The 27361-nt window shown below is 48.8% G+C and overlaps 10 protein-coding genes across 10 annotated transcripts; 6 read left to right on the top strand and 4 right to left on the bottom strand.

Annotated features, from left to right (window-relative positions):
- Nucleotides 1–221: 221 nt before the first annotated feature.
- On the top strand, nt 222–1667 carry FVEG_13231 (hypothetical protein; the record flags this gene model as incomplete). Its single annotated transcript, XM_018902607.1, has 3 exons — nt 222–435; nt 480–862; nt 909–1667. The coding sequence occupies 3 exons, from the start codon at nt 222–224 to the stop codon at nt 1665–1667; spliced, it is 1356 nt and encodes a 451-aa protein (XP_018761381.1).
- Nucleotides 1668–1678: 11 nt separating this feature from the next.
- FVEG_13230 (hypothetical protein) lies at nt 1679–6869 on the bottom strand. The gene is made up of 11 exons (XM_018902606.1): nt 6148–6869; nt 5653–6104; nt 5510–5606; nt 4979–5466; nt 4339–4934; nt 3947–4292; nt 3325–3895; nt 2887–3272; nt 2654–2840; nt 2337–2607; nt 1679–2280 (listed from the first exon to the last, which is right to left on the bottom strand). The coding sequence occupies exons 1-11, from the start codon at nt 6731–6733 to the stop codon at nt 1863–1865; spliced, it is 4398 nt and encodes a 1465-aa protein (XP_018761380.1). The 5' UTR covers nt 6734–6869; the 3' UTR covers nt 1679–1862.
- Nucleotides 6870–8627: 1758 nt separating this feature from the next.
- On the top strand, nt 8628–9672 carry FVEG_13229 (hypothetical protein). The gene has a single exon (XM_018902605.1). It carries the CDS (start codon nt 8659–8661, stop codon nt 9625–9627), a length of 969 nt encoding a protein of 322 aa, XP_018761379.1. The 5' UTR covers nt 8628–8658; the 3' UTR covers nt 9628–9672.
- FVEG_13228 (hypothetical protein) lies at nt 9566–12120 on the bottom strand (the record flags this gene model as incomplete). Its single annotated transcript, XM_018902604.1, has 2 exons — nt 9566–10515; nt 10566–12120. The coding sequence occupies 2 exons, from the start codon at nt 12118–12120 to the stop codon at nt 9713–9715; spliced, it is 2358 nt and encodes a 785-aa protein (XP_018761378.1). The 3' UTR covers nt 9566–9712.
- A 980-nt stretch (nt 12121–13100) lies between these two features.
- On the top strand, nt 13101–15465 carry FVEG_13227 (hypothetical protein). The gene is made up of 2 exons (XM_018902603.1): nt 13101–13149; nt 13219–15465. Exons 1-2 carry the CDS (start codon nt 13134–13136, stop codon nt 14607–14609), a joined length of 1407 nt encoding a protein of 468 aa, XP_018761377.1. The 5' UTR covers nt 13101–13133; the 3' UTR covers nt 14610–15465.
- On the bottom strand, nt 14648–16657 carry FVEG_13226 (hypothetical protein; the record flags this gene model as incomplete). Its single annotated transcript, XM_018902602.1, has 1 exon — nt 14648–16657. The coding sequence occupies one exon, from the start codon at nt 16655–16657 to the stop codon at nt 14648–14650; it is 2010 nt and encodes a 669-aa protein (XP_018761376.1).
- A 704-nt stretch (nt 16658–17361) lies between these two features.
- Nucleotides 17362–19137, top strand: FVEG_13225 (hypothetical protein; the record flags this gene model as incomplete). The annotated part of the gene is made up of 5 exons (XM_018902601.1): nt 17362–17580; nt 17645–17955; nt 18026–18689; nt 18738–18843; nt 18898–19137. Exons 1-5 carry the CDS (start codon nt 17393–17395, stop codon nt 19135–19137), a joined length of 1509 nt encoding a protein of 502 aa, XP_018761375.1. The 5' UTR covers nt 17362–17392.
- Nucleotides 19138–19403: 266 nt separating this feature from the next.
- On the bottom strand, nt 19404–20551 carry FVEG_13224 (hypothetical protein; the record flags this gene model as incomplete). Its single annotated transcript, XM_018902600.1, has 3 exons — nt 19404–20124; nt 20172–20438; nt 20484–20551. The coding sequence occupies 3 exons, from the start codon at nt 20549–20551 to the stop codon at nt 19404–19406; spliced, it is 1056 nt and encodes a 351-aa protein (XP_018761374.1).
- Nucleotides 20552–22896: 2345 nt separating this feature from the next.
- Nucleotides 22897–24600, top strand: FVEG_17468 (hypothetical protein; the record flags this gene model as incomplete). The annotated part of the gene is made up of 1 exon (XM_018906722.1): nt 22897–24600. The coding sequence occupies one exon, from the start codon at nt 22897–22899 to the stop codon at nt 24598–24600; it is 1704 nt and encodes a 567-aa protein (XP_018761373.1).
- Nucleotides 24601–25559: 959 nt separating this feature from the next.
- FVEG_13223 (hypothetical protein) lies at nt 25560–27309 on the top strand. Its single transcript, XM_018902599.1, has 3 exons — nt 25560–25615; nt 25665–26605; nt 26657–27309. The coding sequence occupies exons 2-3, from the start codon at nt 25672–25674 to the stop codon at nt 27067–27069; spliced, it is 1347 nt and encodes a 448-aa protein (XP_018761372.1). The 5' UTR covers nt 25560–25615; nt 25665–25671; the 3' UTR covers nt 27070–27309.
- Nucleotides 27310–27361: the final 52 nt, after the last annotated feature.

Consider the following 27361-nt stretch of genomic DNA (forward strand, 5'->3'; position numbering starts at 1 on the left):
CGTACCGAGATTCTTATCTAGCCGCTTATCGAAGCGAGATCGACTTACTGCCAAGAGCCTCAGTGTAACAACAAGCATGCTCGAGCCCATCGTAGGATTCACAGGATGAATTAATTACTCATAACATGAATAGCGATCCATGCTCAGGTATCATGATATAAACCTCCTCTTTCAACTGGAGGAAATACCTTCTTCACTCATCTCATCATCACTCTCTCACAATGAAGTCCACCACCGCCATCGTGGCCCTCGCTGCGGCAGTCAACGCCTCCCCTCTCAACAAAAGACAGGACAACAAGGTCCCTGATGTCTGGGAATACAAAGACACCCTCTGCAAAGGCTGGGTCCTCAACACGCCAGAGGAAGCCGACACGCTCTGGACGATGAAAACCAAAGCCGGTGATCACCTCGATACCTTCCTACGTGGACAATGGGGTATGTTTCTTCCTCAATCCTAGAATGCAATAACTGACCAACAGAACACCAAAATAACTGGCTCATCAACCTCGAGGATCGCGTCTTTGGCGGTACAGATGGAAAGTCTGGCGCCGCGGGCTGCAGTGTTCTCGATAATGATTGCAGCCCCATGAATAATATGGAGTGCACGGAGCAGTTTGAGAAGTATGGTACCGAGGACCCCCTTAGCAAGACGTCGTACTGGATCTTCCAAGCTGCTAAGGGCATGCACTCCAAGTTCAAAGCGCTCAAGACCAAGATCACAGAAAAGACTATCATCAGCGGACTCAGAATCGGTCAGATGGTGACTGACTTTGGGGGTAATGAGGACGATACTGGTGATATGGTCAAGTGGTTGGCTTCCGCTAGTGCAATCGGTGGTGCTCTCAGTGGACTCTCTGCAAACGTACGTAATCTATCTCCTTGTATTCACAGCCCGCTAATCTCAATAGCCTGGCTTCGGAGTAGGTCTTTATCTGTTTGGGGGTATCTTCTCCGCTTTTGGTAACCTCAAGCAAGAGGAGATCGATCAGGGCAGCATCTCAGCTGGCCTAGCCGATCTATTCGAAGCAGCTGTCGACCGACTCGATGAAACCATGCGCATTGTCATGGGCGGTGGGACAGAAGACCAGTACAATGTGCTCAAGGCGTCTAACCCGGATCCCTACAAGCTTCCCGTGTCAAACTTCTTCAACGGTGGCTTTTTTCTTCTGAACGATAACTCTGAGGCTGTTCAGCTTGCACTCACGTCCGTCTATGGGAACATCCAGCCCAAGGTCGCCAATAACGTCATGAAGGCTGCGCAGTTCTACCTCGTCGCCGATAGGCGCGTAAGAAGCCGCGAGGACTGCGGTTATGCAACAGGTCGGCAGTGGATGGCTCTTCGAGAAGGGGAAGAGCACTGCTTCTACATCATGCGACATGACCCCAAGCCTAACCGCGTTGGGGACTGGGCTGAGGTTTCGGGTGAGGTTTACGACAAGATGGCGAGTTATGGGCTTGGGAACAGAGAGGTTTACTACCGTGCTATTCTGGACTGTGCGCTTAGTCCCAATGATGACGTTGACTTGGGGAGCTTGGTTGGTGGCGAGATTCCGACTTGCTATTTTAATCTTCCCGCTGTTTACGTTGATCAGGATCAAGAGATTGGATGTGGTGATCCGTTTACTACGCAACAGTGTGATTACATCAGTGCCACGAACATTGAGTAGAGGAGACATTACGGGACAGTTGTTATTCATTTTTGTATATATTCAATGCTTCTGTTCTAGATCCATGCATTGACCTCTGATTAAATATGCTATTTCTATGATATGATATGCTGCCTTGACCCATGCGAATGAGATTCTAGAAATAAATGCTGTATCTTAAGATGCCTTCTCAAGATCTTCTCTTAGGCTTCCATCTTAAACCCTCTTAACACCACTTCCCCTCGGCACTCTGAATAACCAGTAGAAACCCAACGCACCAGCAACGTTGACAAAGATGTACACCCAAAGAAGTCCAAAGTGCCACCATCGATCATCGTAGTCAATGTTGAACCGATGCAGAAACTCCTCCGTAGTAGCAAGCGAGCAATACTGGCAGACATCAGTCGACGAGCGATCGAGAAGGTAGCCACCAGCTGCCTTAACGAAAGGACCCATGTAGTCGCCGCAAGTCATGTTGCCAGGAACAGTCATCTGGAGAATCTCGTTGTCTGCACACTTGACGTTGGAGCCCCAGACACAAGTCGACATGATACCGCCGACGATGTAAGTCGCTGGTGAGACACGGTACATGAAGGTCCAGAACTTGGGAATGTCCTTGTAAGCAACGCCAACACTGTAAAAGTCAGTATATGCGTGATACATTGATACATTGAGGGGGGAGTGACGTACCCGCAGAACGAAATGGAAAGCATCCACAACAAAGTCGCAATGACACCAGCTTCTTCAGCAGTAGCGATACAAACAATAGCCGCGTGAGAGAAAGTGCTGGTGAAGAGCATAAACATCCAGAGGTAAAGGAAGACAAGGAAGCCGCGGATGGCTTGGTCGTCGGAGGTAGTGTTGCGAACAAAGCCGACGGGGTAGTACCATGTGAAGTAGATGACGGCAGCCATGAGGGTGTTCCATGCTGCTTCGACGATGATGTTGGACAAGATGTATGCTGCGAAGGGTTAGATGATGCAAGGCAAGGTATGGTAGAGACGTACTGTTCCAGCGGTAGATCTTGGAGGGTCGCTCACGGACTTCGTAGAGGTCACGCTGGGGTAGGAACATGGGCATGATCTGATCGCTCAGACTCTGGAAGAGAACCATGTACATGAAGATAGCGTAAAGTTGATTCTGCAAGCCTTGAATGGTATTCTTGGCCTCAAACGTGAATCCGATATAAAGAGACTGCACCTGTTAGCCAACGCCCCATTCACAAGTAACTCAAACATACCGAAAGAACGATCAATGCGATCTTGGACCAGATATACGTAGGAGACCTCCAAAAATGCTTCCAAGTCCTGATCAACACCTCCCGAAACTGCGTCGAGAACGACGCCACAAACTCCTTGTGCTGCGACGCATCACCGCTCTCCAACGCATTCGCGGCTGATCCCCGAGTAGAAGGTAGAGAGTTGAGTCGTGCAAGCTCCTGCTTGACGTCTTGGAACTCAGGTGAATCTCTCCAGATCTGGTGCCAGTCGATCTTCTCAGCTTCTTCGTCGTTGGAGGGCTTGATGATCTCGAGCATGTACTCGGCTGGGTTGGCGTCTTCGGGACAGGGGGGTGCGCCGTTGCGTTCGAAGTACTTGAGAAGAGTCTGGGATTGTTCGCCGAGATCTGGGGATGTTAGTCAGATCTTGATAGGGTGGATGAGGAATATATGACTTACCGCCGAAGTAAACTGTCTTTCCGCCGGGGGCGAGGAGTAGCAGGCGGTCGAATCTCTGGAACAACATCGCAGAGGGCTGATGAATCGTACACAAGACCGCTTGTCCACTAGTCGTAAGCTTCTCAATAAGATCGCAAATCGCCCAACTAGTCTGTGAATCCAAACCACTAGTCGGCTCATCCAAAAACACCAACAACTGCGGTCTAGCAGCCAACTCAACACCAATCGTCAATCTCTTCCTTTGCTCAACATTCAAACCCTCACCCGGCGTTCCAATAACAGCATCTGAAAACTCCTGCATGTCCAACATGTCAATAACATGCTCTACGTATGCGAGTTTGTCAGCGCGGGAAATTTCAGCGGATTGGCGGAGGAGGGCGCTGAACTCGAGGGCTTCGCGAACTGTCATTGTTGTGAGGTGGAGGTCTTGCTGTTGGACGTAGCCGACGCGGTGTTGGAAGGAGGAGTCGGTTGCGAGGCCGTCGATGTGGGTGTTTCCGGAGACGATGCCCATTGTTACGCGGGTTGCGAGGACGTCGAGAAGGGTTGTTTTGCCAGCGCCAGACACGCCCTGAGGATGTTAGTTGAGTTCACAAAGGAGTTGTAGGTGAGAGAGACGTACCATCAAGGCTGTTGATTTACCGGGCTTGACCCATCCGTCTACGTGATCCAGCAATCGACGGTCCTTACCCTTGATCTGGATATCGTAACAGAGATCTTCCCAGTGAAACACTGAAGCGCCAGCAGTGAGTCCGCTGGAAGGGTTGTTGTTGACCTTTTCAGCGACGACTGGTCGATCGGTAGCTTGAGTCTCGACATCGCCGTGGTCCTTCTCAAAGTTGGAAGGCATGCGGCCCTTGCGGAAGACGAGAACCTCTCCCTTGTTCCTGGGGGGCTTGGCGTGTTCAGCCGCGATGATGTACAGGATGAGGAAGCCGAAGAGAAAGCCAAGAAGGATACCGATGTTTCTGTAACATATGAGTATAGGTCATGTGAGAGAAAAGGGTTGCATACCGCCATTTGTTGGAGTTGTAGTACTTGAACGACAGGTTGATATACCTATCACCATCGACAACAGCCGATCCAGGCTCGGCACCAACAACAGAGCAAATTCGAGAATCTGCGGGAAGGTCATAATACCCTGGCCCCTGAGGAACCATCCCCGCACAAGCAAACTTGCGATTATGAAACTCGTTCGCCATCAACGCCTCAAAAGCATAAGCCAGAGGATTGATATAGTTCATCCATCTCGACCAACCAAGCATGTAATCCGTCGGCATGGTGAAACCCGTGTAAATCATAAGTCCAAGACTCAGAATCGACACGGGAATCATGGCTTGATGGGTCGTGCGGGTGACGCATGCGAGGGTGCGGTAGATACACGACATGACGAGCGTGGTGAGGTATGATGTGAGACAGAAAAAGAAGAAATGGCCTGCGTCGCGGCGGAGATGGGCCATGAAGTAGATTAACAAGTTGAAGATGATCATGTTGACGGTTTTGTAGGGGAGGTCGATGATGTAACTGGCGATAGCTTGGGCTGATTGATGGTAGAACGCATAGCGGTTATGTTTCTCAACAACGGGTCTTTCGGCGTAGACAGTGAGGACCTTAACTGTTAGTAAACCTCTCCATGATGACAAGGGGGACATACCTCAAGCTGACTCGCAAAAGCATTAAACAACAACGCAAAAAAGATTAATCCCCCACGATAGTAAAAACTCGAACTATCATCCTTCAAGTCAAAAAACATCGTCCCCAACACAACAGCCATGATAAGATTAAACAGCAAACTCGCAATCGTAAACCCCGGATCAGCCAACAACCGTCTCCAGCCTCTCCAGAGGGTGAGTTTCACCTGCGCGGCGTACGAGATGGTGTAAGGAGACTTGGCACGCTGGTTCTTGAATTGCTCGGCGCGGCGGGAGGATTTGTATTCTTCGAGGCGTTGGGTGGGTGGGTGGCTTGCTTCATAGGCGGTTATTTCGTGGAGGAGGGCTTTGCGTTGTGGGGAGGAGTGCCAGCGGGATGCGAATTCTTGGGGGGTTCGGGGGGCAGTGGATTCGAAGCCTGTTCTTACACGGCGTTCTTGGGGGGAGGTCATTGAGGTGAGGAAGTCGGGTGTTGTTTGACGATCGGGGCCTGGATTGTCAGCGTAAGATACAGATATTGGTAGGGGACGTACACTCGAAGCCGAGATTCTCAAAGTACTGCTTCGCTTCGTCGATACGACCAAAGAAGATCTGATGTCCCTCATACAACACCGTAACACGATCAAACAACTACCTCATTAGTATCCCATCTCATAAACTCCATCGAGGTACTTACATCATACGCAGACTGCGGTGCCTGATAAATCGCCACCGCAGCAGCAACACCAACAAGATCCGCCTGCAATCTCAAATTCCTACAAAAGTTGATCGCATTCCCACTATCCAACCCGCGCGTGGTATTATCCCAGCACTGCAGTTTTGCCCCCGTGAGCGCAGCTTCAGCGATACTAACGCGCTTCCGCTCACCACCGCTTACACCGCGCACAAAGTCACTCCCTACACGGGTATCGACTGTGTGGCTTATACCAAAGATTGCCATCATGACGTCGCGCATCATGGTGTCTGCTTGGGAGCGTGTTACGCCGCCGGGGACGTGGCGTGCGCTTACGGCTGATGAAGCGAAGGAGAGGGTTTCGCCGACGGTGAGATGGGCGAGATGGCAGTCAATTTCGGCGTTGTAGAGAACGTCGCCTCGAAAAGAGCGCCGAATGCTCTTCTCGTCGATACCTAATCTTGTTAAGAAAGTTTGTGAGATATGGGAGTAACGTACCTCGGAAGTTCATGTATGAATCGGGTCCGACTTCGAGACCAGCTGTCTCACCGGCAATAGTCTTCAAAAGCGTTGAACATCCTGAACCTGGTGGTCCAAGAACAAGCAGCAACTCCCCCTCATCAACAACACCCTCAAAATCTCTGAGGATATCAACCCGTCTCTTCTTCCCGCCGGTTACCAAACCAGCAAGATACTTGACCGCATCAATAGAATAATCAACAATAGTCTTTTGATGTTCCGCCCCAGTACCCCAGCCGTAAACATTCAAGTTCTTAAACGCCACGCCCAAACTTCTCGACGGCGCCGCTCCAGCGTCAGACTCGAGTAATCTCACAAAAGCTTTCACCCAAGCTCTTGGATCAAAAGTTGGTGAGTTGGGATCTAGCTTTGTGCCGGGCTGGGGTGAGAAGGCGTACAGTTCGTTCCCGGCTGTTGTAGAGACGCGGGAGAGTTGACGGGCGAGATTGCTGATGTGTTGGGTGATATCATGTTCAGGCTCTTCAGTTGGTGTATCGGCTGTTGAGTCGGAGTGGTCATCGGGTTTGCTGTGAGAGGACAATGTCCTCGAGAGTAGAGCTGTCATTTTTGATGAGATTTGTTTGAGTAGGATTTTGACTCAAGAGACAGGGAGAGTCTATTTAAGCTAAAGGCATAGTATGCGGTTCAGATATGCTTATTCAAGGCCGCAGATGAATAACGTAGAATTCAACCGATTGATTCACACTCAGTCATAACGAACGGAGTCGGAAGAGGATTAATCAAATCTTTTTACGAATATTAATTCTGTTTTCCCCGGGTCCCCGCGGACAATCACCCCATGAAATGCCCCGACGGACTCGGCGGTCGTCATTGGTGAGGAAGTGGATTCGTTACCCACTGTACAAGGAACCCGCGGGTGGCCGAGCATGACATGACATCTCGCTTATGAGGAGGAGGCCTGATTCGGGATAGTTTCACGGAGCGCGAGTTTTGCGCTTTGCGGCTCTGAAACTGACGCAATTGGGTTGAATGACAGGTAATGAATGGGTGAGTCTGGTATAATTGGTGTGAATGTGATGATTCGGTCTTTGAGTTTCATCTTGTCACGAGGCTATGATGCTGCATCACGATGGAACGCATCTTACTCTCCGTCGCTCTCGCTCTTCGCTATCGCGTCACACGGACAGCGAAGAACGAGTGCGAGCTGAACAGGTTCAATTAAACCATCATTGCTAAATCGTTATGTTAGTCAGTTATTCCCACTTGGTTCAACTGCCAAGAGTCTGGATTGATAAGATGTAAGCCACGTTGCACATCATTGGGTAAATGTGTTTAGGCGTGATGGGGTTCGTCGTACGTTATTTCTTTGCCTGACTGTGTGCGCAGTGCAGAGAATAATCGGGCTAATTATCTGCCATGATCGGAGAGATAGATCTGCCGTCTGGAGGCCCGGTCGAGATCGGTCTTTGAGTTTATTCATGGTCAGTGCGGGAGACGCGTTACCCTACACGCTGATGAGATTGGTGAATTTAACCCCACGGAACAGGAATTGGCGCTTGGTTGGAATGGCAAAAGAATGCGAAAGAATGATATTGAGAATGTTAATACTGTCATAGAATGAACTTACAAAGCTTTGTTTTTTTAGGGGCGCGCCTGTGATAATGAGGCTGTTGAGTCGCCATGTGGCGGACATATGCATGACATTGAGATACACTGGAATTCAGCAGCGCTGACTTTGGGCTCACATTAATTGATCAAGAACAGAAACGTTTAGAATATAATAGTAAATACTGTTTTTAAGATACTTGATTCTATATAGAGAATATTAGCAGACTCTGTCTTGGCCGCTGCTATTGCTCTAAAACTCGTTGCTGGTAATGAGTCTTGGTCTCGACTCCATTATGTGTTAAGCCTGTGATTGGCCTATATGGACACCGCAGTTAGCCAAAGCGTGTTGGCTGGCCAATTAGCTCATGACTCTATAGACCGAGAATCAATAAGCCCATTTAAATAAATATAAAAAGGTCCATAGTAATAAAGCAGATATAGTAAATGCCTTTATTAAATTTTTATACTATAGATATGCTATCTGGTAATGCGAGTTCTTGCTAAAAAGAGTGTAGGATGTTGGCTGCGGATAAATAATGATCCGCTATTTATAATTCGTTCCGACATTATGGTATTTATCCGCAATTTATAATTATCTCCGAAAGGCACCCACGGCGTCTCGTCATGACATGACAGGGAATGTAAACCTTAGCTTACAGTAGCCAGTGCAACTCTGCATCGTAATACAGTACACACAATGCAGCTAGTTTTGCAATGTCACGCAATTTGACTGTTGCATCACGATACAACGCATCTTATCGAGATAAGCACAAGATCTGGTATCCACTCTTTAAGTAGCCGAACCGAGGTAGACCCACTTACTCCCGAGCTTAATCCTAATAACTATTTGAAGTCATGAGCATCTCCTATCACCAACACAACTCCATTCAACAACACTCTCTTTACATCTACAGTAGCAAGATGGCACCAACTCTAGCAGAACAAGTGGCAGTAGACCAAGTCTCCCCCGGAGAATACGTCTCTCGCCTCAACCCCATCAGGATGGGCAACGCCATGCCCATAGCCTACGGCGGCTGCACAGCCAGCATCGCCGTCAACGCAGCGTGCCAAACAGCACCCGCCTCAATGTCGCTCTACTCCGTCCTCGGGCACTTCCACGGCCCCGCATCGACAGATAAGAAACTCCACTGCAGCGTGACAAACATTCGCGATACGCGATCTTTCGCGACGCGGAGGGTTCAGGTCAAGCAGCAGCAGCCCAATGGGAAGTTCCGCGTTTGTATGGAAGTCCTCGCGGATTTTCATGTCATTGAACCTTCGAGCTGGGATTACTCTGAACCGACGTGCTCGAAATGGCCAAGGGCGGAGGATTGTCCGAATTTAGAGGAACTAGTGAAAGGGTTGTTGGAGAAGGGCAGTATTACGGAGAAGCAAGGACAGGAATTCACAAGATCCTTCGCTGCGAATGCAAATTTCTTCGAGACGCGGTACTGCACCGAAGGTGTGTCCGCCCAAAACCTCTCCGGCGCTTCACGACACGTCAAAACAACACAAGACCACCTCCCCATCACCCAAAAGGTATCCGCCGAGTGGCAGCGCGCGCTACACGACCTCTCCACGCCAACCGCCAACATGAGCGCGCTAGCATTCCTCATGGACGGCGGTCTTTCATTCTTGCCATTGAGTCATAATCATTTGTGGTTTGATGACACGGCTGCGTGTTCGACGCTGGATTTTGCGTTGAGGATCTTTGTGCCGGAGGTTAAGCTGGGGGAGTGGCATGTTAGGGAGAGGAAGACTAGTAGGGGAGGCGGGAATAGGACGTATTCGGAGGGGAAGTTATGGGATGCACATGGGAATTTAGTGGCGAGTAATACGCAGCAGTCTATTATGAGGTTGAGGGAGGGTGTCGCTGTGCCTAAGCTTTAGATTAGGTTGACTATGTACAAGAAGATATTAATAGAGTGATATGTATTTTTTATTTTCGAGTCCTCCGAGTATGTATGACTCTTCATCAGTCATCGTCGGTAATGAAAGGCTGCCGCCAATAAGATCGTCTGGCGGCATTGTTGCGGATATCGATCTCACGGTCCCGCGCTCCCTCTGTCGCCGCCTGAGCAGGAGTCATCCATTCTGACCCGGCAACCCCTGCAACGTCTGCACTCGTGGGTGCGCTATGCCCAGGAGCTAGATAGCCATACAGGTCCAACCGAGCTGAGTTCTCAGAGACAGCGTGATCGTTCATACGCGCGAGAGGAGCTGGTAAAGGATTTCCAGGAGCCATCACTGCTTCCGGGGCTCGGGGGCCGGTGCCAACGATGGGAGCGGTATGGTGCTCTTGCGGTGGGGGTGCAGTCACGCATGGTGAGTGTAGATGATCATACATATGTCCGCTAGGTCTGGGATGGGCACTAGAAGAAGGGACACCGGGGCTCTCGACCGTAGGAGTGCTTGGGACGGAAGGATGGAGGACGCCATTGGCATCAAGCGCTGGGATGGGGTTGGGAACAGTCGGTGCATGATCAAGGCCGTGCCACGGGTTAGCCGTATCTGAGCTGGTAGTAGTTGCTTGCGCCGTAGCAGCACCGAAGGGTTGTGTAGGAGTTCCTTGGTTCATCGGCTCAGTCTTGACCCGCGTCCCCTCCTCCGTGTAGTCATCATATTGCGGCATCATGCCCGATCCCTCTTCAGTGTCACTATCATCATCCGGAATCTCAATCGCCAAACGCATGCATGATCCCAGCGGTGGCTGCTCAACCTCCGTACACTGCTGCTCATCCGAGACATCACCCATCGCCGCGTCACCATCTTGATGTTCTGCCACGTAAACCATTAGCCACGCACCTTTAGCTTTTCAGTTGACTTACCTGCTTCTCCCGACTCTTCCTCACCATTCCTCAAACGATCCCTATCCTTCATCCGCAGGATAAACTCATTAACCTGATCTTTATGATCAATCCCCTCGTCGTTAGGATCGTAAGCACGGAACTCATTGACGGCGACCCACCCGATAGCACACTCCCAAGGAAAAACATCTGCGTCGAAGTACATGATTGGGTACTTGCGTTTATAGTGGTACTTTTCCCCAGGCCCGTAGTTCTCAGCCCAGTCAACCGTCCCAGTAGCAGGGTCGTAATCATAGCAAACAGGAATATGCTTCTTCAGTAGGGCTGTGTTGTCCATGAGATTCATATCCCAGCCAAACTGCCGAAAACTACCCCAAGGTAACACAAGGATAGCGAAGAATCGCTTCGTCTTCTTCCAGAAGGTAGTATACACCTCGCCGGGCTGGGGGTCGATCCCAGTGAGGAACTGTGTACTTCGTGTCTGAGGTCCCCCGTTGTTGGAGTGCGAAGACCCGGCTGAGACACTGCTAAGCGGTCGACCATACTGCGCATACGTAGGCCTCTGCGCGGCAAGGTTGTTCTGCTTGGCCTTGTCTTCATCACAGTTAAGAACCCTCGTCCCCAGTATACGAACTGCCTCATCGTAATTGGCGTTCATATGGCCGTGGGTCCCAGCGGTCAAGTGCCTGCGAGCTCCATGGATGGGGTTGTTGCTCACGAAGTGCAGCTTGTGCTTCTTACACTCAAGGATATACCAGAAGCCCTTGTGTTCTGTGATTATGTACTTCGTCGGGGCATTGCCGTCTTGGTAGACGTCATCGAAGTCGATGGCTCGGTCGCCGGTGAGAGGGCCTCGTGGTTGAGGCGCATTCGATCGGGGTCGCTTTGGCGGGCGGGGGAGACTCCCTTGAGGAGTATTCGCAGGTCTCTTTTGTTGGGCTGTCGAAGACTGTTGGGTTTCATCTAGAGGTCGGCTGGGGGTATGTATCTCTTGATCCCTCGGTGTAGGAAGGATGGGAGTGGACTCGTTCTGCGCTCTGGGAATCGGCGGGCGGAATGCCTGTAAAACAGGGCTTGCATTCGGGGTAAAGTATGATGAGCTTGGGGCCACTTCGTTCGGTGAACCAGCAGAAGCGTCCAAGCGAGCAGAACTGTTCACAGGCAGCTGTGCACGCTGTCGCCACTTGTTGCACACTTGATCTCCCAACTCAGGGCCGAATGTATCGATCAAATCCATGACAAGAGCCTCCTGCTGCTCCAAGAACAGCTGCTGGTATTTACTCTCTTCATCTTCCTTATCAGCTTCACGTTCCGCCTGTAGTTCCTTAAGCTGGTTAATACAGGACTGAAGGGCATCCAGCCTCTCTGCATCGGATTGCACGCATGCTGAGGCCGCCGCCACTTCAAAGTGCGCTTGCGCTTCCCTGTGCCTCTCCTGATACTTCTCTTCAGGCGACTTTGTAGGATGCAGCAGAGGTGTCCATTGCTGAATGATTTTATGTATCTGGGCGACTCGCGATGAATGTATGCCCGGGGGAATACCTCTGGCGGGGGCCGGTCTAGCTTGCTCCGCCATTATAGTGCCAGTTGCCTAGTTAGTGTCTCTAGCAGTATCGAACGTCGCGTGCTATAATTGACTTTAAAAGAACAGCGATACGCTATGCATCAGCGACATTGCTAGAGATAAATTGATGTGAAAAGAACGATTCGACAAACAGACACAGCACACAAAAAAAAACAAAAAAAACAAAAAAAAAAACAAATGAGATGAAGAAAAAAGGAGGCCACTCCGGTAGGCCTTTGCTTTTTTTTTCTTCACAATGGGCAGCCTGATTCTATGCACGTCCGATCAAAATATTGGTAGGCGGGGAAAGTTGCCGGTGTCTCGACAACCAACAAGCCAACCAAATTGTCAGCACGCTGAGGATCCCTGCAGATTCGACAGGTTTCGTAACGGTGGCTTGCATGGGCAATGTCTTAGACTTGTTGTCTCTTGTCGAAACGGTTGCCTTGTTATGTGTGCTTACCGTTGCGGACCGTTGAGCGGTGAGATTGTGTGAGGCTGATTGCATAGGCGAGCTAATAGTCAACGCCCCCTGAAAAAGTGAATGTGATCTGATTGAAGATGACAGTCTCACTGCGACAAATGTTACTGTAATAAAACGAAGTACTTAAGTAGACGGCCGCTTGTTTCGGTCAATTCAACGGTATTATTTAATCGAGCTGCGGACTGAACAGCTTGAGATGGCCTGATTGATAAGAGTCATGCAAAGAAGCGTTTCGCACTATGTAAAAATAAGGTACTTCACGACGCTCATAGTTTGTACACGTGTAGCAGCATAAAATGAGGGCTAGAACACGGAAGGGCACGGCAAAAAGCCTGTTTTTGACCAAATGTCTGCACAAAAGTGACAAGCAATTTTATCATCAAGCTTGGCGACATGTTTTCTCCAACTGATGGGTCTAGGAGACCGCCAGTATAAACCGGGAAAACGGCGGGTATATACTGTAACCTCTTAGTGGATCTCAAGTGAGGTCATATCTATAGGAAACTACCTACAAGAGGGAATTTTAAACAAGGCCCTGAACATGAAGATTCTACAAGGTATGAAGTCCCTCTTTCTCCTCAGACAAAATAAACATCTCTACAGACATTGTGTACTGAAGTAATTAGACTGCAAGACGTGTTCCCTGCGCCGCATTCGCTGCGACCGTACTACCCCGCATTGTCTGAAGTGCACGGGACGAGGACTGTCCTGTCCTGGATACAAACGCCAGATCCGATGGGTCAACTCGATTGCGAGCCGTGGCAAGTTCAAGGGCCTCCCAGCACCAACTCTTGAACCAGCCCCTATTCGATCTCCAGAAGCTGTCCCTAGCACAGTCCAATCTCGCCCTCTTGCCCGTGACGAACTCGATGAGCCATCCCAAGAAGTGGTGAATCAGTTGTTAGAATATTTCACACTGGAGCTTGCCCCGAAGAACGTATGGGTGCACTCACCAGAGAATGGGTACACGCGCCTCGTCGTTCGCCTGGCGCATACACAGCCTGCCCTGCGGTATGCTATCATTGGGCTATCAGCTGCTTACCAAAGCTATGCGTCGGCCAGCACAACGAGCGGCTTCTCGCAAAAGGCCCATCTCAAGGCCATCACATTGATCACTGATCAGATCCGAACCTTGACTAGCATGGGAACCAATGGAAAGCACACTCTACCTCCAGGGCACCAAGAAGCTACAGATGCAGTGCTTGCGGCTACCCTCGTGGTGTGCAATCACTCTCTCCTGGACTGTAGCACGGCTGATGCAGTTTTCCACTTGAGAGCTACAAGAACTCTGATAAAGTCTCACTTGACCAAAGGAGCTACTGATAATGAACTCTTCACCTTTATTGCGAATCAAGTCGCAAGTCTTGACATAATGGCATGTACAACCCTTTTTGATCCTGATCTTGTCCGAGATGTCGTTATGCCCAGGCTAGATGGTGGCTCAGTTCCGTTTGGCCATTTTCTACTAGGCATACATAGGATCACCACTGTCTCGACATCGTCAAATATCGAAGGAACCCCTGGTGGTGACCCCGGGTTCCTCGAGGAGCTCGAAGATGAATTTGAACTCGCCAGAGCAGCTACATATATGGCAGTCGGACGAACATTGAAGCCTTCCAGAGACGCCCACCTCTCGGACACAACTCTTCTTATTGAGGCCTTTCACCAAGCTGGGCTGATATATGCTTGCAGACGACTTGGTATTGGAAGCATTAGGGGCTTTGAAGAACTTCACCGCTCTAAATTATTCAGGCTACTCGAAAAGGCCATCGCTAGAGGAAGCTATCTGCCAGGTCTATCGTGGCCTATCTTGATGGCTGGGATTTCTTGTCATGGTCACCATGATAGGATCCAACTTGTCCGTCAACTGTGTCACGATCTGGTCAGGAGCTCTTCTTTCCAGTACTACTCTAATATTCTGCGCTTTCTCGAGGAGTTTTGGGAAAGTTCAGATGATGATTGGATTCTTGTGGCTCGAGCGTGGGAAAATAGAAGCGAGCCTCTCTTAGCAATGTGAGTTTTTGATACCACTTATTAATGAAGGGGGGTTCTATGTTACATGTGGTCGCGTGGGATTATATACTTGTGCTGCTTCTCGAAGATTCTCTCCTCGTTCTCCCAAGCTTCCATGTGGGTGGATATGTGCCAGTCTGTCTTGGTAGCAGTCATTTCAGCTCGGCCGTCAATTGCCAAATGGAGATCACCACGGCCAAACTCTTGACGAAAGACCTGCTCAGCGCGTGCCGACAGGGGATCGTCCGGCTGAACGTGGCAGCTGACTTTGGTCGTTCCACCAAACCGCCAACCGTTGTCTTGATTCTCAAATAACCCTTCGTCGTTGTCATAGACAATGGTGACCTCGCCAGTTTCCAAGTCTCGGGTGATGCTGGATTTGGCCCCGGTCGGACGCAGTACAGCCGCCTTCAGCGGCGGACCATTCACTGCTGGCTCAAAAGGTCTCAATTGATTGTCCAGCGGGTTATCTTTCCGCATTGGAATCTCTAGTTGGCTTGAAGAGCAATCGATTGTCAAGGTTGGGGCCTCGGGTGACGGCCAAACAACAGGGAAGTATGCAGATGATAGAGCAAGGCGAAGTCGGCTGCCTGCACTGATTCGCTGGCCACATTCGTTCAGCTGGATTCTGACGGTATAAAAACGGCCTGGCTGGAGGTCTTGCAGATCGACGTGACTATCTCGGTGGGTGAGGTTCAATAGACCGTACGACAACTTTGTAACGCTGCCATCAGCCAAGACTTCTGATAGCACTGCTGCAATAAAGGCCCATCTTTTATCACTGGCAACACGTAGATCAAGGTTCGCAGGACCGAGGATATCCAAGGCTTGGGTGAGAGTTGGGCCGTCAAATACCAAAGATCCAATCTCTTCTTCCCTTTGGTCTCCCGGCATATCCCATTCTGTGCCATAAGAGATCCATCTTCCTGCAGCAAATCCAGTGGTCTGAGGGGATTTAAGCGTCAGATACTCCACATTCTGACGAGGTGTGACAAGGAGCTGCCCCGCTGCGAGCCCCATATACATCGGGTCCAGGCTATCGGAGGGCCAGTTGACTTCGGCAACCCATCGGCCAGGACGGTGGTTGTAGAGTCTCTTCGGGCCAACAGTGTCGTTCACGTAACACCTCAGCATAGGTTCTTGCATGATATTGGTTTCCACACCCTTAAGCCATTTGTCCCACCACCGGAGAGACTCTTGTAAAAAGCCAATCTGGGGACCGGGCTTTGCAAAGTTTGGATATTTGTGAGCCCATGGCCCGACTAATCCTTTCTTTGGGCATGTAAGATTCTCAAGCATCCGGAAGATAGAATTTGAGTATGGATCATGCCATCCACCCACAAGGTAGACAGGGCACTTAACGGCAGCATAGTCTTCGCAAATGGAAGCGTGTCTCCAGAATTCATCTCGTCTTTGATGTCGATGCCACTCCGCAATATATGGCGTTCCAAGCTCAAGGCGATCCATCCACATTTTCCGCCAGTTATTTCCGACGAGGGCAGGATCTGGTGGTGTAGGAGCAATAGAAAACATAGTCGCACCCCATAGAAAGTTCTCGACCAGCTGACAGCCCCCCTGGTAGTGGACATCGTTGTCGTAACGGTCGTCGGTTGAGCAGATCGATATAATAGCTTTGAGTTCAGGGGGATTAAGAGCCGCGATCTGAAGTCCATTAAAACCTCCCCAAGAAATACCGATTATACCAATAGAGCCAGTGCACCAGGTCCTTGATGCAATCCAACGCAAGACTTGAAGGCCATCATCCTGCTCTTGTTTAAGATATTCACCCAAAAGAAGGCCTTCAGAGTCTCCTGAACCGCGCATATCGACCCGAATGCATGCATACCCGTGTGATGCAATGTAAGGATGATTGAGGGCATCTCGATGACTGGTTCCATCACGTTTCCGGTAGGGAATGTACTCAAGAATTGCAGGTACTGGATTATCCTCAGCGTCTTCCGGGAGCCAGATCAAGGCTGAGAGGATAGTTCCGTCACTGAGTATGATTTGTTCGTTCTCACGAACCTGGAGAGGTGAGGGCGCAGGAGACATAGTGACGCTGGAGGAAGTTGAAACCAATGACCTGTGTATTGAAGGGTTCGCAGATAAGGAATAATATGAGAAAGAAATGCAAGGGAGGGGAAAAAGAACGATCAGATATTGCATTACCCATTGTCTCGGAATAAACAGCCTCTCGTTTACATGAGGCCGTTCGTTATCGGGATGTAGTGGCCCCTTCAGTGTTAGTGTTCTGTACTAAGGATCTCGACAATCTGCGGGGTAGAAGGTGCGCTTCTCGACATAAGATCTTGGATGGGTTAGCATAGAATAAAATAAAGTGGTTCTCTTTTTAATACCCGAATCAGGCCAATGCCTGGAGAGATGAATCTATGAGGTTTGAAACTATAGATTATAAACTAGAGACGAAACATTTGTTCTCCATTGAATATCTCAAATGGGTTAGCATTGGCCAGTACGGAATAGTTCTCTATTTGACACCCTAATTAGGCTAGATCGTAGTGCGGTACATCCTGGCCTTCTCTATTTAATACCTCTAGTGAGCTAGAATAAAGATATCATCCTGTCCTTTGATTCGCTCTTCCTAATCAGCGTCACTATCTCAACAGATGCCGACCTCGCTAACCACAGTAGCGTCGATAATGGGGCAAACTTGGGATGTTGGCCGATAATTATTACAAATATTAAAAGGATGCTGGCTGCCCCATTATCCAGCAACGAACCAATACTAGGCAATATTGTAGGTTCCTTGACAAATCGATACTTAGAATGGAACTTGTCAGCAACAGTCAGAGCGTCTCGCAACATCACCAGAAGGGAGATGGCGGCCCTGAGACTCTTGAGGTTACTGATGCCCAGAGCGTCGAGGCCGGCCATCTGACCGAGACGAAATTCAGCAGACTCTCGGTATGGGCCACGCTCAGTTTCATGTCAATTGCTGTTGCCTCGGACTCCTAGTAAGTTGATTGTTTCGTTGCTCGCTTTTAGTCGGCTGGCACTGATAATGGCTTTTGCTTTCAGCAACGCTTCTGTGATTGGAAGCGTGTCACTCTTGTTTGATGTCATATACCCAGATGCCATGACTTCATCGATGTACTCTCGGCTCTCGAATTCCTTCCTGATCGGCATGATACTCGGCATGATCCTCTTTGGCTTCATCGCGGACCATTATGGCCGCAAGACTGGAGCTATTGCCACCACCATCATCCTCACAGTTGGAATGATCCTCAGCACAGCCGCCAGCGGGACATCACATACGGGGTTGCTGTGGATGCTGGTTGTTGGGCGAGGTGTTACTGGAGTGGGTGCTGGAGGAGAGTACCCTGTCACCGGTAAGTTTCCCAATGTGCTACGTGCCTGTTGAGGGGAGATGAAGAGTTGCCCTGACACCAATACGTTTAGGCGCTGGTGCCATGGAAGCCACAGACGAGGCCAGCGGATTCCGCAAGCGACGAGGTTTCATCTTTGCAATCATGAGTGAAGTTGCTGCTTCCCTCGGTTATTGCTTTGGTGGTTTGGTTCCAATGATTCTACTACTCTGCGTCCACGAGAAGCAGGAAAAGTACGAACTAGTCTGGAGGTTATCCTTTGCTGCCGGTATGCTTCCTCCTCTGAGCATCTTCTACTTTCGCCTCAAGATGGCCGTTTCCACCGCCTATCGCAAATCAGCTCTTCAGAGGCAGAAACAGCCTTACCTGCTGATAGTGAAAAAGTACTGGCGAAGACTTATGGCAGGTGGTTGGACGTGGTTTATCTACAATTGGATTTCCATTCCATTTGGGGTTTTCAGCTCAACTATTGTGTCTAGAGTCGATCCGGGTAATTCCCTGGTTACCTCTTTAGGCTGGGGAGTTCTGATCAACTCATTCTATCTCCCTGGTCCATTCCTTGGCGGATGGCTAGCAGATAAAATGGGCAGAAAGCAGACCATGACGCTAGGCTTCCTTCTTCAGGCTATTCTTGGTTTCATCCTGGGAGGGGCATATCAGTCGATAATAAAGATCTTCCCTCTATTTATCGTTATGTACGGCATCTTCTTGACGCTGGGAGAAGTCGGCCCTGGAAGGTAAGCATTCTTCGTTCTCGAGAAGGTCGATTATTAACAACAATCTAGCACCATTGCTCTTGTTTCTGCTGAACCATTTCCAACCTCGATTCGTGGTCAAGCCAACGGGATTATCTCGGCATGGGCCAAAGTTGGAGCAACACTGGGTACTCAAGTAAGTATTGGCTCTCTGTGCCCAAACCTAGAAATAGGGCTGACTTGAAAAAAGGTATTTACAGCGGTTCTTAATCGCTACACTGATGACGTTGATAAAGGTAACCGGGTTGTCTTTCTTATTGGCTCTGGTTTCGCGGTTGTTGGCGCAGCCGCAGCATGGTTCATGCTGGAAGAGACAAGTCGCAATCTGGATGACGAGGATGAGGTATGGAAGACCTATCTTAGAGATAATAATTGGAGTGGATATTGGGGCGACAATGAGACCGTGGACCCTGCTAGAGTTTCAAAATAAAAGACCTACTAGAGGAAGCCACCTTATACAATTATTCTCCATTTTTGTTACATAGGATACTTTACTTGAGCTTCAGCTATTAAAGCTGTTGTGATATAATACCTACGTTTTGTACTCTTCAGCGCGTCATACTGTCACATACATGCACGGGATAGCCCAGTCGACCGGGTTTAAACATCACTAGTGTAGTGAATAAATGTCTGTTTGGTAGTATAAGGTATCTAGTATCATTGCTCAAAGTAGAAGGAAAAAGAAGGTAGTCATATTCATACACTCCGCCCATCATCAGATTTATTCTGATAAGCCAACTCCCTCAGACTCTCTGAATCCTCTGTCCTCGAGTTCATCATAGTTTTGAGTCTACTCCTCCTCCTTCCACGCTCCTCATCAGCTGGTTCACTTATCCTTGTTCTCGACCCCCAAAGTCCTCTCTCCTCCAACAACGCTTTACACGCCGCCCAAGATGTAACAGCATAGATAACCGCATTCCAAAATCCCTGCAGCGGAAGAACCGTCGCGCTCATAAACTGCAAAGGCTTACTAACCTCCGAAGGGTGAATGTGCGAATACATCCTGTTAGCACTAGATGGAATCCACGTAATTAGAATCACGGCAAAAAACAACATCGCGACTTTTGTATACGCCCACGCCGCACGGTATACATCGTTGCTGGGTCGGATCGCCGGGCGCTGGACTGGTTGGGGCATCGTGCTGGTTACACGAGCAATCGGTTGAGGGGGCTGTTCATCAATAGCATGTATGCTAACTTGATGACCCATGTTTTGTAATTGTATCGCATCGGGTTGGGTCGCCTCGGAGGTGATGGTCACTTCGGTGGTCTTCATGTTATTATTGTTGACGGTGCTTTGGTGGGCGTAGGATAGACCGCCGGAGCCGGAGCCCTGTGCTTTTAGGAGTTGCTGGCGTTTTCGGTAGATGGTGCCACCGGATCGGATGTAGATTGCGAGGGTGATGGCGATTATGACCCTGTATTGTCAGTGCATTGTGACGAGCTGTGAAGTAGGTAGACGTACCATATCGGGCCGTAGAATGTTGCGATGCGTAGCGCGTCCCACGATGAAGTGATCCAGCACCATTGAACTGCGCTCCCATAAACTCTCACCCCGTCACCGTTCTTGATAAAAATAAAGACAAACGCCGGCAAGAATGGAATACCGTAGCAGAGTAGTAAATACGATAACTCCATCTTCCTCAACCGCTGCGCATCAAAGCGATGATAAAACGCAAGGTAGACATTAATCGCCATCGCAAGGGTCCACAACGCATCAGCCCCAACAAACCTGCACAAATTAGCCAAGCCTCACAATATTGACTGTGTAACGTACGTGTGGAGTAAAAAAGCCTGTATCTGACACCCAGCCCCATTAGGCGCATCAATAAACGAATCAGCCATGATGAAGCAAATGCTCGCCATGATATTCCCAAGCGACGCGTAAAATACGAGTCGATTAATAGGTTTGTGAAAGGCGTCGCAGAGACAGAAAGTTGTGATGATAAAGAGACATCCTACTAGTGATAGAACGGAGCATACTTGCTGGATGATGGTGATGAGCTTGACATCGCTGGTTGACAGGCCCAGTTCCATTTCGCAGAACAATTCTTGGATAAAAAAGCAAGAAAATCCCTAAAAGGACACTCGTGTTTTATCCCGGGGGAAAACAAGCCATTGTCGCTGTTTTAAACAGTGAGCACCTCCTTTCATGTGAATTTGCCGAAGGATTGATCTGCAACAAGGAACCCCATATTTGATCGCCAAGGGGAACCCGGGACGTTGCAAATCATGGACCTAAAAGAGTATAAGGCTTAAATTGTCGCTGTTGGTAACGGTTCCAATTGGTGTCGTGTTAAATTTCGGTGGGGAGCCGGTAGATGCTTCTCGGGTTTTAAGGCTGTCGTTTGAGGGATCGACGTTGGTGTTGCTGGATGGAGGAGGTGAACCAGAGTGATATGAAGATCAGAGGGTGAGCTGAGAACAGGCTCATAAAGCTTGTAGACAAGAAGCGCATTTGCCTGGGATGACTAAACGCATGATGCCCACGTTAGAGTGCCATCTTCAATATAAAGGACATGTTTCGCGTCATGCACATCTTGGGACACCTGCAACTCTAACAGGCAGTCGATGTCGACCATGTAATTAATATAGAAATATCTCATGAATGCGAAAAAAGAGTCACTTCTCCCCTGTTGATGAGCTGTTTTGACTGACTCGCGCCTGAGACGCGGTCAGGCTGAATTTCGTTTTACCATGCAAGTGCAAAACAAGAGCCTTTCCCAAATTCGGAAGGTCGGCAAGGGATATTCCCGCCATGTACGCAATGCTGATGGATTCGATTATGCAATTTGAACAGACTCCTCGGCATTAGATGAGATTCTGTAATTTCCAGCGCTGACATGTTATGGGGAACAGCTTGTAATGGGCCAGTGAATGGCAGTGAGATCGCGGATCGAGAGAGTTGCCATAGGAGCAGTGACTACTTTGCGCAGGAGCAAGTGAGGCCCCTGTAAGATACCACCGTAAGGGCATGCATGTGCTGTGCCTGAGGAGCTGGAGTAAGTGCGGGGACTTACTATTGCTTAATTCATCACGTCGCCATTCAATCATCACAAGCATTTGTTTCGACAATTTTAACACGGAGATAAGGATTGGCGTGAGGCGTTCATGCTACTGGCCCAGGCTACACTGATTAGGAAGGTCATGTCTTTGGAGTCGGCAATTCTACAGGTCGTTGCTTTATATCCAAAGTCTTAATATCATAATAACTTTACAATATGTGTTACACTTATTTACTGTCTGGATTGTAGCTACCTAGTATATAAAATAGAATACCAGTATGGCTGAGGACCTAGCATGGTTCCTTAGTTCAATTACGATCCATCAGAGATTCTTCGCTATTGATACAAAATATTACCGTAGGCATACAGGTCTTCTTTCTTACAAAAGGACCAGTAGGTGCGTCAGTGAGAACTCTTCTGCCCATGTCCAAGATTGATGCGGGCTAGCAGATAACGTGGAGCTAGTTGACATGGTATTAAGCACCCATTGAAGAGGAGTCAAACTTCATGTTGCTGTCGGAATTAAGCCGAATGAGCACTTTTACATATAACTAAGTTATGAACTTCACAGTTTCGTACCGAAATATACCCATGGATAGCCAAGTCAGCCTCATTCGTTTGCCTCGCTTAGTCACGCGTACTTATCTTAAGAACTGCCACGTCAGCATAAGCTGGAAACACTCCTCACAACAACTAACGTCGCCTTAATGGCAGCCTCTGAAACTTCCCCAGACCAGTTTGCCAGGCTTTGCAAGCGCTGCGCATGCCTGCAACTGAGAGGCATAACGCCAGATACCTTGTTGCCAAGACCCCCACCAGCTGAGGAAGCGGCCCGAGAACAAGAAGTTGATCTGGATTGGAATGCGACCGGTTTCCTGACTCACACCTTCAGTCAAGATGGAGACAGATGCGATTGCTGCAGGTTTCTTGATCACACCGTGGCTCTGTGGGAGATACGCGATACATCAGTAGGAGCATTCTCAGCGAAACGTGTTCCCGTGTCGCTGCACTATGTGTTTTGCATTGATGACACCGAATCGTATGGCTTAAAGGCTCTACGGATTAGAATAAGACCCGGTACACACCAAGGATCGGAAGATACACGTGTAACTGCTGACACGAAACGAGACAGGCGGCGAGGAATTCCATATCGACTGCCCCATCACGGCAGCTACTGATTTCGATATGGGCACGTCTCTGAGACTTCAGCCTCCATTGTCTCATATGAATGAAGAGACTCTATCATGGATGCAGTCGAAGGTGGAGTCATGTATATTACACAACCACCTCAACCCCGACAAAACCTTCATTCCCGATCGACTCATTAATGTTAGAGAAAATCAGTTAAGCTTAGTCCTTACCAAAGATTTTCAATTTCGAGACCCAGAAAGCCATCGATACATTGCCTTGACGTACTGCTGGGGCCCGGAGCCTCATGCAAGTAAACAGCTCAAGACAACCAGAGTCAATATCCATCAGCATCAGCAGCGAATTCCAGAACTCTCTTTGCCACAAGTTATCAAGGACGCCGTGACTGTGACAAGAGCGTTATCTACCCCATTTTTGTGGGTCGATGCATTATGCATTCTCCAAGATGACACCTCCGATTGGGACAAGCAATGTGCGGTGATGGAACGGATCTATGGCAACGCCTACGTGACAGTTGCAGCTGTATCATCTCACAATTGCGAGGAAGGATTCATCGAAAGGACAGATAGAATCCTACTTCCTGTCAGAAAGAAATCTGGTGACACCTACGTCTTTGGAATATACTCTCCTCTCTACCAAGCCAATGCGTTTGAAGAAATACGCTACAGCCCTTGGCTTGCGAGAGGATGGACCTTCCAGGAACGCATCGCATCTAATCGCATTCTCATGTTCTCAAACAAAAACGTCCACTTCAAATGCAAATACTTCACACAATCGATGGGTTTCCACAGAACGAGATTTGAAGACCGGCAGTATATCATGCTTGACCGCGTGACTATCGATTCGGGCAGCACAGCAGCCATCTATCAAGAATGGAGCAAGACAGTGGCTCAGATCGTCCCCCGATTTCACAATCTTACCCGGAAAACAGATTTCCTTCCTTCCATTGCTGGCATCGCGTCGCTATTCAGTAAAAGGCTGAACGATGACTACGCAGCTGGGCTCTGGAAGAATAGTATGCATCAATCGCTCTGTTGGGCTGTTAGAGTAAGAGTGGTTGACTACGAAGAAATGCTGAAGAGATTGAAGTCTCCTTTCCCATACATTGCGCCCTCTTGGAGTTGGGCCTGCCAAAGTGACTACTTCTCATTCGATATATATCTTTCAGAGCTGTCAGCTGATTGTCGGCCGGAGTTCCATAATCTAGAAATAGATATAGTCTTGCGCGGCGAGTCAGTCTTCGGCAAAGTAAGAAACGCGGCACTTAATCTTACTTCCAAGGTGTACGTGGGATCGCCAAGGTTAACATTGCACCGAGAGACTCCGCCATTGTTCGAGAATGATGGCATAGTTAGATTTGACGGGCGGTACTTTGCAGACATTGAGTCTGACTGCTATCTTCGTGACATCTTCGAGTCAATAGAAGGCCGTGCACTCGCGGCGCCTATCAGTTTCCTCCTGATAGGTAGTACCATTCGACGAGAAAGACGTGCACGGAACTTTCTATGGAGACAGTCCGACAACTATGGGTCGTTGAGTGCTTCTACCGTGAGTGCTGAAGGTGGTGGTAATTTGGAGGAGGGGACCATATCCAAAAGGTTGGCTTATGGCCTGTTAATCCACCCAACAGGCAATCCGAATGAATATCATCGAGTGGGAACATTCCTTTCGAGCCCTGAATATGGTGGGGGTCTGTCGGTCTTTGATGACATCGAGGTTAGAACAGTAAGGCTTGTATAAGGATTGCTTAGCATGTAGAGAATCTATCCAAGGTATGTGTATGGCTCGGAAGGCTGATGGAGCTGGCTAACCAGTCTCAGAATAAACCGTCCATATCCTCTTTGTCATTCCTTTTAGATTCCAGAATTGAATCCATATACAGCTTGCGATATGTTTGCTTTACGGTTCTGTATTTAATGCCAGGAAACAGATGCTCCAGACGTTTGTGTCTCTGCTGCCTTAATACGTCCTGATACACTTTTCAACTAAGAGACCAATGCTCGCGCTGATGTTGGCTCTCTTGAATGTGGCGGATGTTATGAGACTTATGGCAGCTCATGTAATTCGGAGAAATAGAGGACACAAACGAGGACTGGAACCAGTTCCTATAAGATACCCATATACCCTGGTGCTTGAACCTTGGCCTGAATTTGTGTGACCAGCCGCTCGTATCGGGCATTACAAAGATAAGAAAGAACGAAGAGTTCTGCGAAGGACTTATTCTTGATCAAAGCTTATCAAGGAGATCATAGGCACGTATGTCAATGGCCTCTCTGCGAGGTCGCCGGAATGGATACCAGTGATGCCGACACATAAGACAGGATTGCGACCGGATCCACCACTTTGTTCATTGAAATGAGTCAGTCAGCATACCGCTGCTGTTCATTCCTACCAACGGAACGATATTTAATTAACTCAAAGCTTAGCTGGGGAGTAGGCATTAGATACCAAGGCGGACAAAGTATAATCAGCTATCATTATTTATCGGTTGATATTTAATCATTTCTTTTTCCACTTGCATCCGTTTGAAAACCATCTAGTGTGATTCTAGTAAGTAAGATACGATTAGCCTGATTTCCAAGGAAGAGAAGCGGGGTCGACAGTGAATTGGTAGGCCTCCTGCAGGTCAGCCCAACGTCAAGCTCGCTTCCTGACAGTGGAGCCAGCGCCCAAAGTCATTTTCTTCTTTACAAATCCCAGCAAATACATTATCAGTACAGAAGAACCACGGCTCAGCCTCCCTGCTTCTCCATAAGTCAGTATTTCTTCAACCCGTTGGAGAACGAGACGCTAAAGAATGAAAGGAACGAGATGGCTCTCCAAGCCCCAGGCTCTGAGCCTGCTTCCACTCAGGGAGACCTTCCGAAAACACCTCCCAGCAAAAAGCCATCGAAGTATGTGTTTGACTCCAACGGCGATACTCAGATCATTCTTAGAACATACATGGTTGAGACCTTTAAATGGGAGGCAGATAAACTTTGGATAGAGCAAAAAAAGCCCTCTAAGGAATGTGGCCCGCCGACTACGCCACCACCAGCGCCGGAGGAGTCTCCCATTACAACCTCGACCTCGCTAGAAGGCAGCACAAACAGAACTACCATAGACTGGGCCAAGGCCGATTTCTCAGACTTCAGTAACGTACAATATGCTCGTCCAGAATTTTCAGATGTCGACGATACGGATCCGGGTTGTACTGAGCCTGGAACGAAACAAGACAGCACGAGCATTCAAACAAAAGATTGGAACTATGGAGAAGCATGCGCACGGCCTCTTAAGAAGAAAAAGTTTCGAATGCTGGTCTCAGGAAAACATTTGGAGCTAGCTTCACCTATCTTCAAAACAATGGTTGCTGGGCCTTTCGCAGAGGGAAAGGTCGATTCATCAGGGATTCGCCTGATAACAGCCAGCGACTGGGATCCGGAAGCTTTCAAGATCGTCTTGACTATCATGCATGGATATAATCGAGATGTCCCAAGATCGCTCAGTCTTGAAAAGCTGGTCAAGGTGGCTATAATTGTAAACTATTACGATTGTCTTGAAAGCGTCGAGATATACGCGGGAATCTGGCTGGAAGCCTTAAGGTCAGAGTTACCGAAGGTATATGGGCGAGACTGTATTCTATACCTGTTCATATCCTGGGTTTTCTCAGAACCAAATGCCTTCCGAAATATGACCCAGCTGGCATTGAGGCACAGTCAGAGGCTTATTAACGCCGAGGACTTCCCAATTCCAGCCGAAATACTCGGTAGGTTTTAGTACTAACTCAGATGACGACCCGGGCTGACAAAAACTGCAGAGGCGATCGATATAGCACGTCAAAGTGCTCTCGCTGAAACCTTCTCAGCAATCTACAAGCTCTTTGATCGTCTACAAGAAGGACAAGAGTGTTCCTTTGAGTGCTCATCCATCCTCCTGGGTGTCTTAACTAAAGAACTGAGCAAATATCGAATTCTGCACCCGCGAAGCGCCCCACCGTTCGATGGTTTCAGTATCGAAGGTTTTAAGAAGATGATCAACGGTTTAAAAAAGCCTGAGTGGTACGGCACCCAGGGTCGCAACCCTTACGGCCGTTACAACGATTGCAACCATAATAGACATCAATGTTCTATTCAGGGCAAGCTGTCCACATCTCTGGCCAAGGTTGAAAGCGGTTTGCGGGTCTTTGACCTGCAGGACTTTCAGGCTACGAAGAACCCCACACGTGGCTGACAGCTTAAATCAACAGAGAGAACTTGGAATCTATGAATAATAAGCCACGGAGGAAATTGGATCAACGCAGGATGTCTTTGTTATTGATCCGGGCAAGAGACAGAACTACATACAAAGTACGAGCTGCCAAATACGGCAGTAATGGAATTGACTGCCTAATGAGAATGCATTAAGGACAAATATCCCATCTATACTACGCAAATGAAGATAGAAAGGCCTCCCCATATGATTAGATCACGGATTAGCTCCAAGCCAGGAGTCGAATCTAGTAATATTTTTTACTAGACCAAGC

The sequence above is a fragment of the Fusarium verticillioides genome, chromosome 6 (genome assembly GCF_000149555.1).
Source record: "Fusarium verticillioides 7600 chromosome 6, whole genome shotgun sequence".
Classification (NCBI taxonomy): Eukaryota; Fungi; Ascomycota; class Sordariomycetes; order Hypocreales; family Nectriaceae; genus Fusarium; species Fusarium verticillioides.

What these genes read in the sequence shown, in the direction of transcription:
- FVEG_13230 (XM_018902606.1), bottom strand. Translation starts at nt 6,733, where the DNA reads ATGACAGCTCTACTCTCGAGGACATTGTCCTCTCACAGCAAACCCGAT. An exon ending in AAAGACAGTTTACTTCGGCG is followed by an intron (nt 3,273 to 3,324) that starts GTAAGTCATATA and finishes TAACATCCCCAG; the next exon opens with ATCTCGGCGAACAATCCCAG. An exon ending in CTTTCCATTTCGTTCTGCGG is followed by an intron (nt 2,281 to 2,336) that starts GTACGTCACTCC and finishes TGACTTTTACAG; the next exon opens with TGTTGGCGTTGCTTACAAGG.
- FVEG_13229 (XM_018902605.1), top strand. Translation starts at nt 8,659, where the DNA reads ATGGCACCAACTCTAGCAGAACAAGTGGCAGTAGACCAAGTCTCCCCC.
- FVEG_13223 (XM_018902599.1), top strand. Translation starts at nt 25,672, where the DNA reads ATGGCTCTCCAAGCCCCAGGCTCTGAGCCTGCTTCCACTCAGGGAGAC. An exon ending in AATTCCAGCCGAAATACTCG is followed by an intron (nt 26,606 to 26,656) that starts GTAGGTTTTAGT and finishes CAAAAACTGCAG; the next exon opens with AGGCGATCGATATAGCACGT.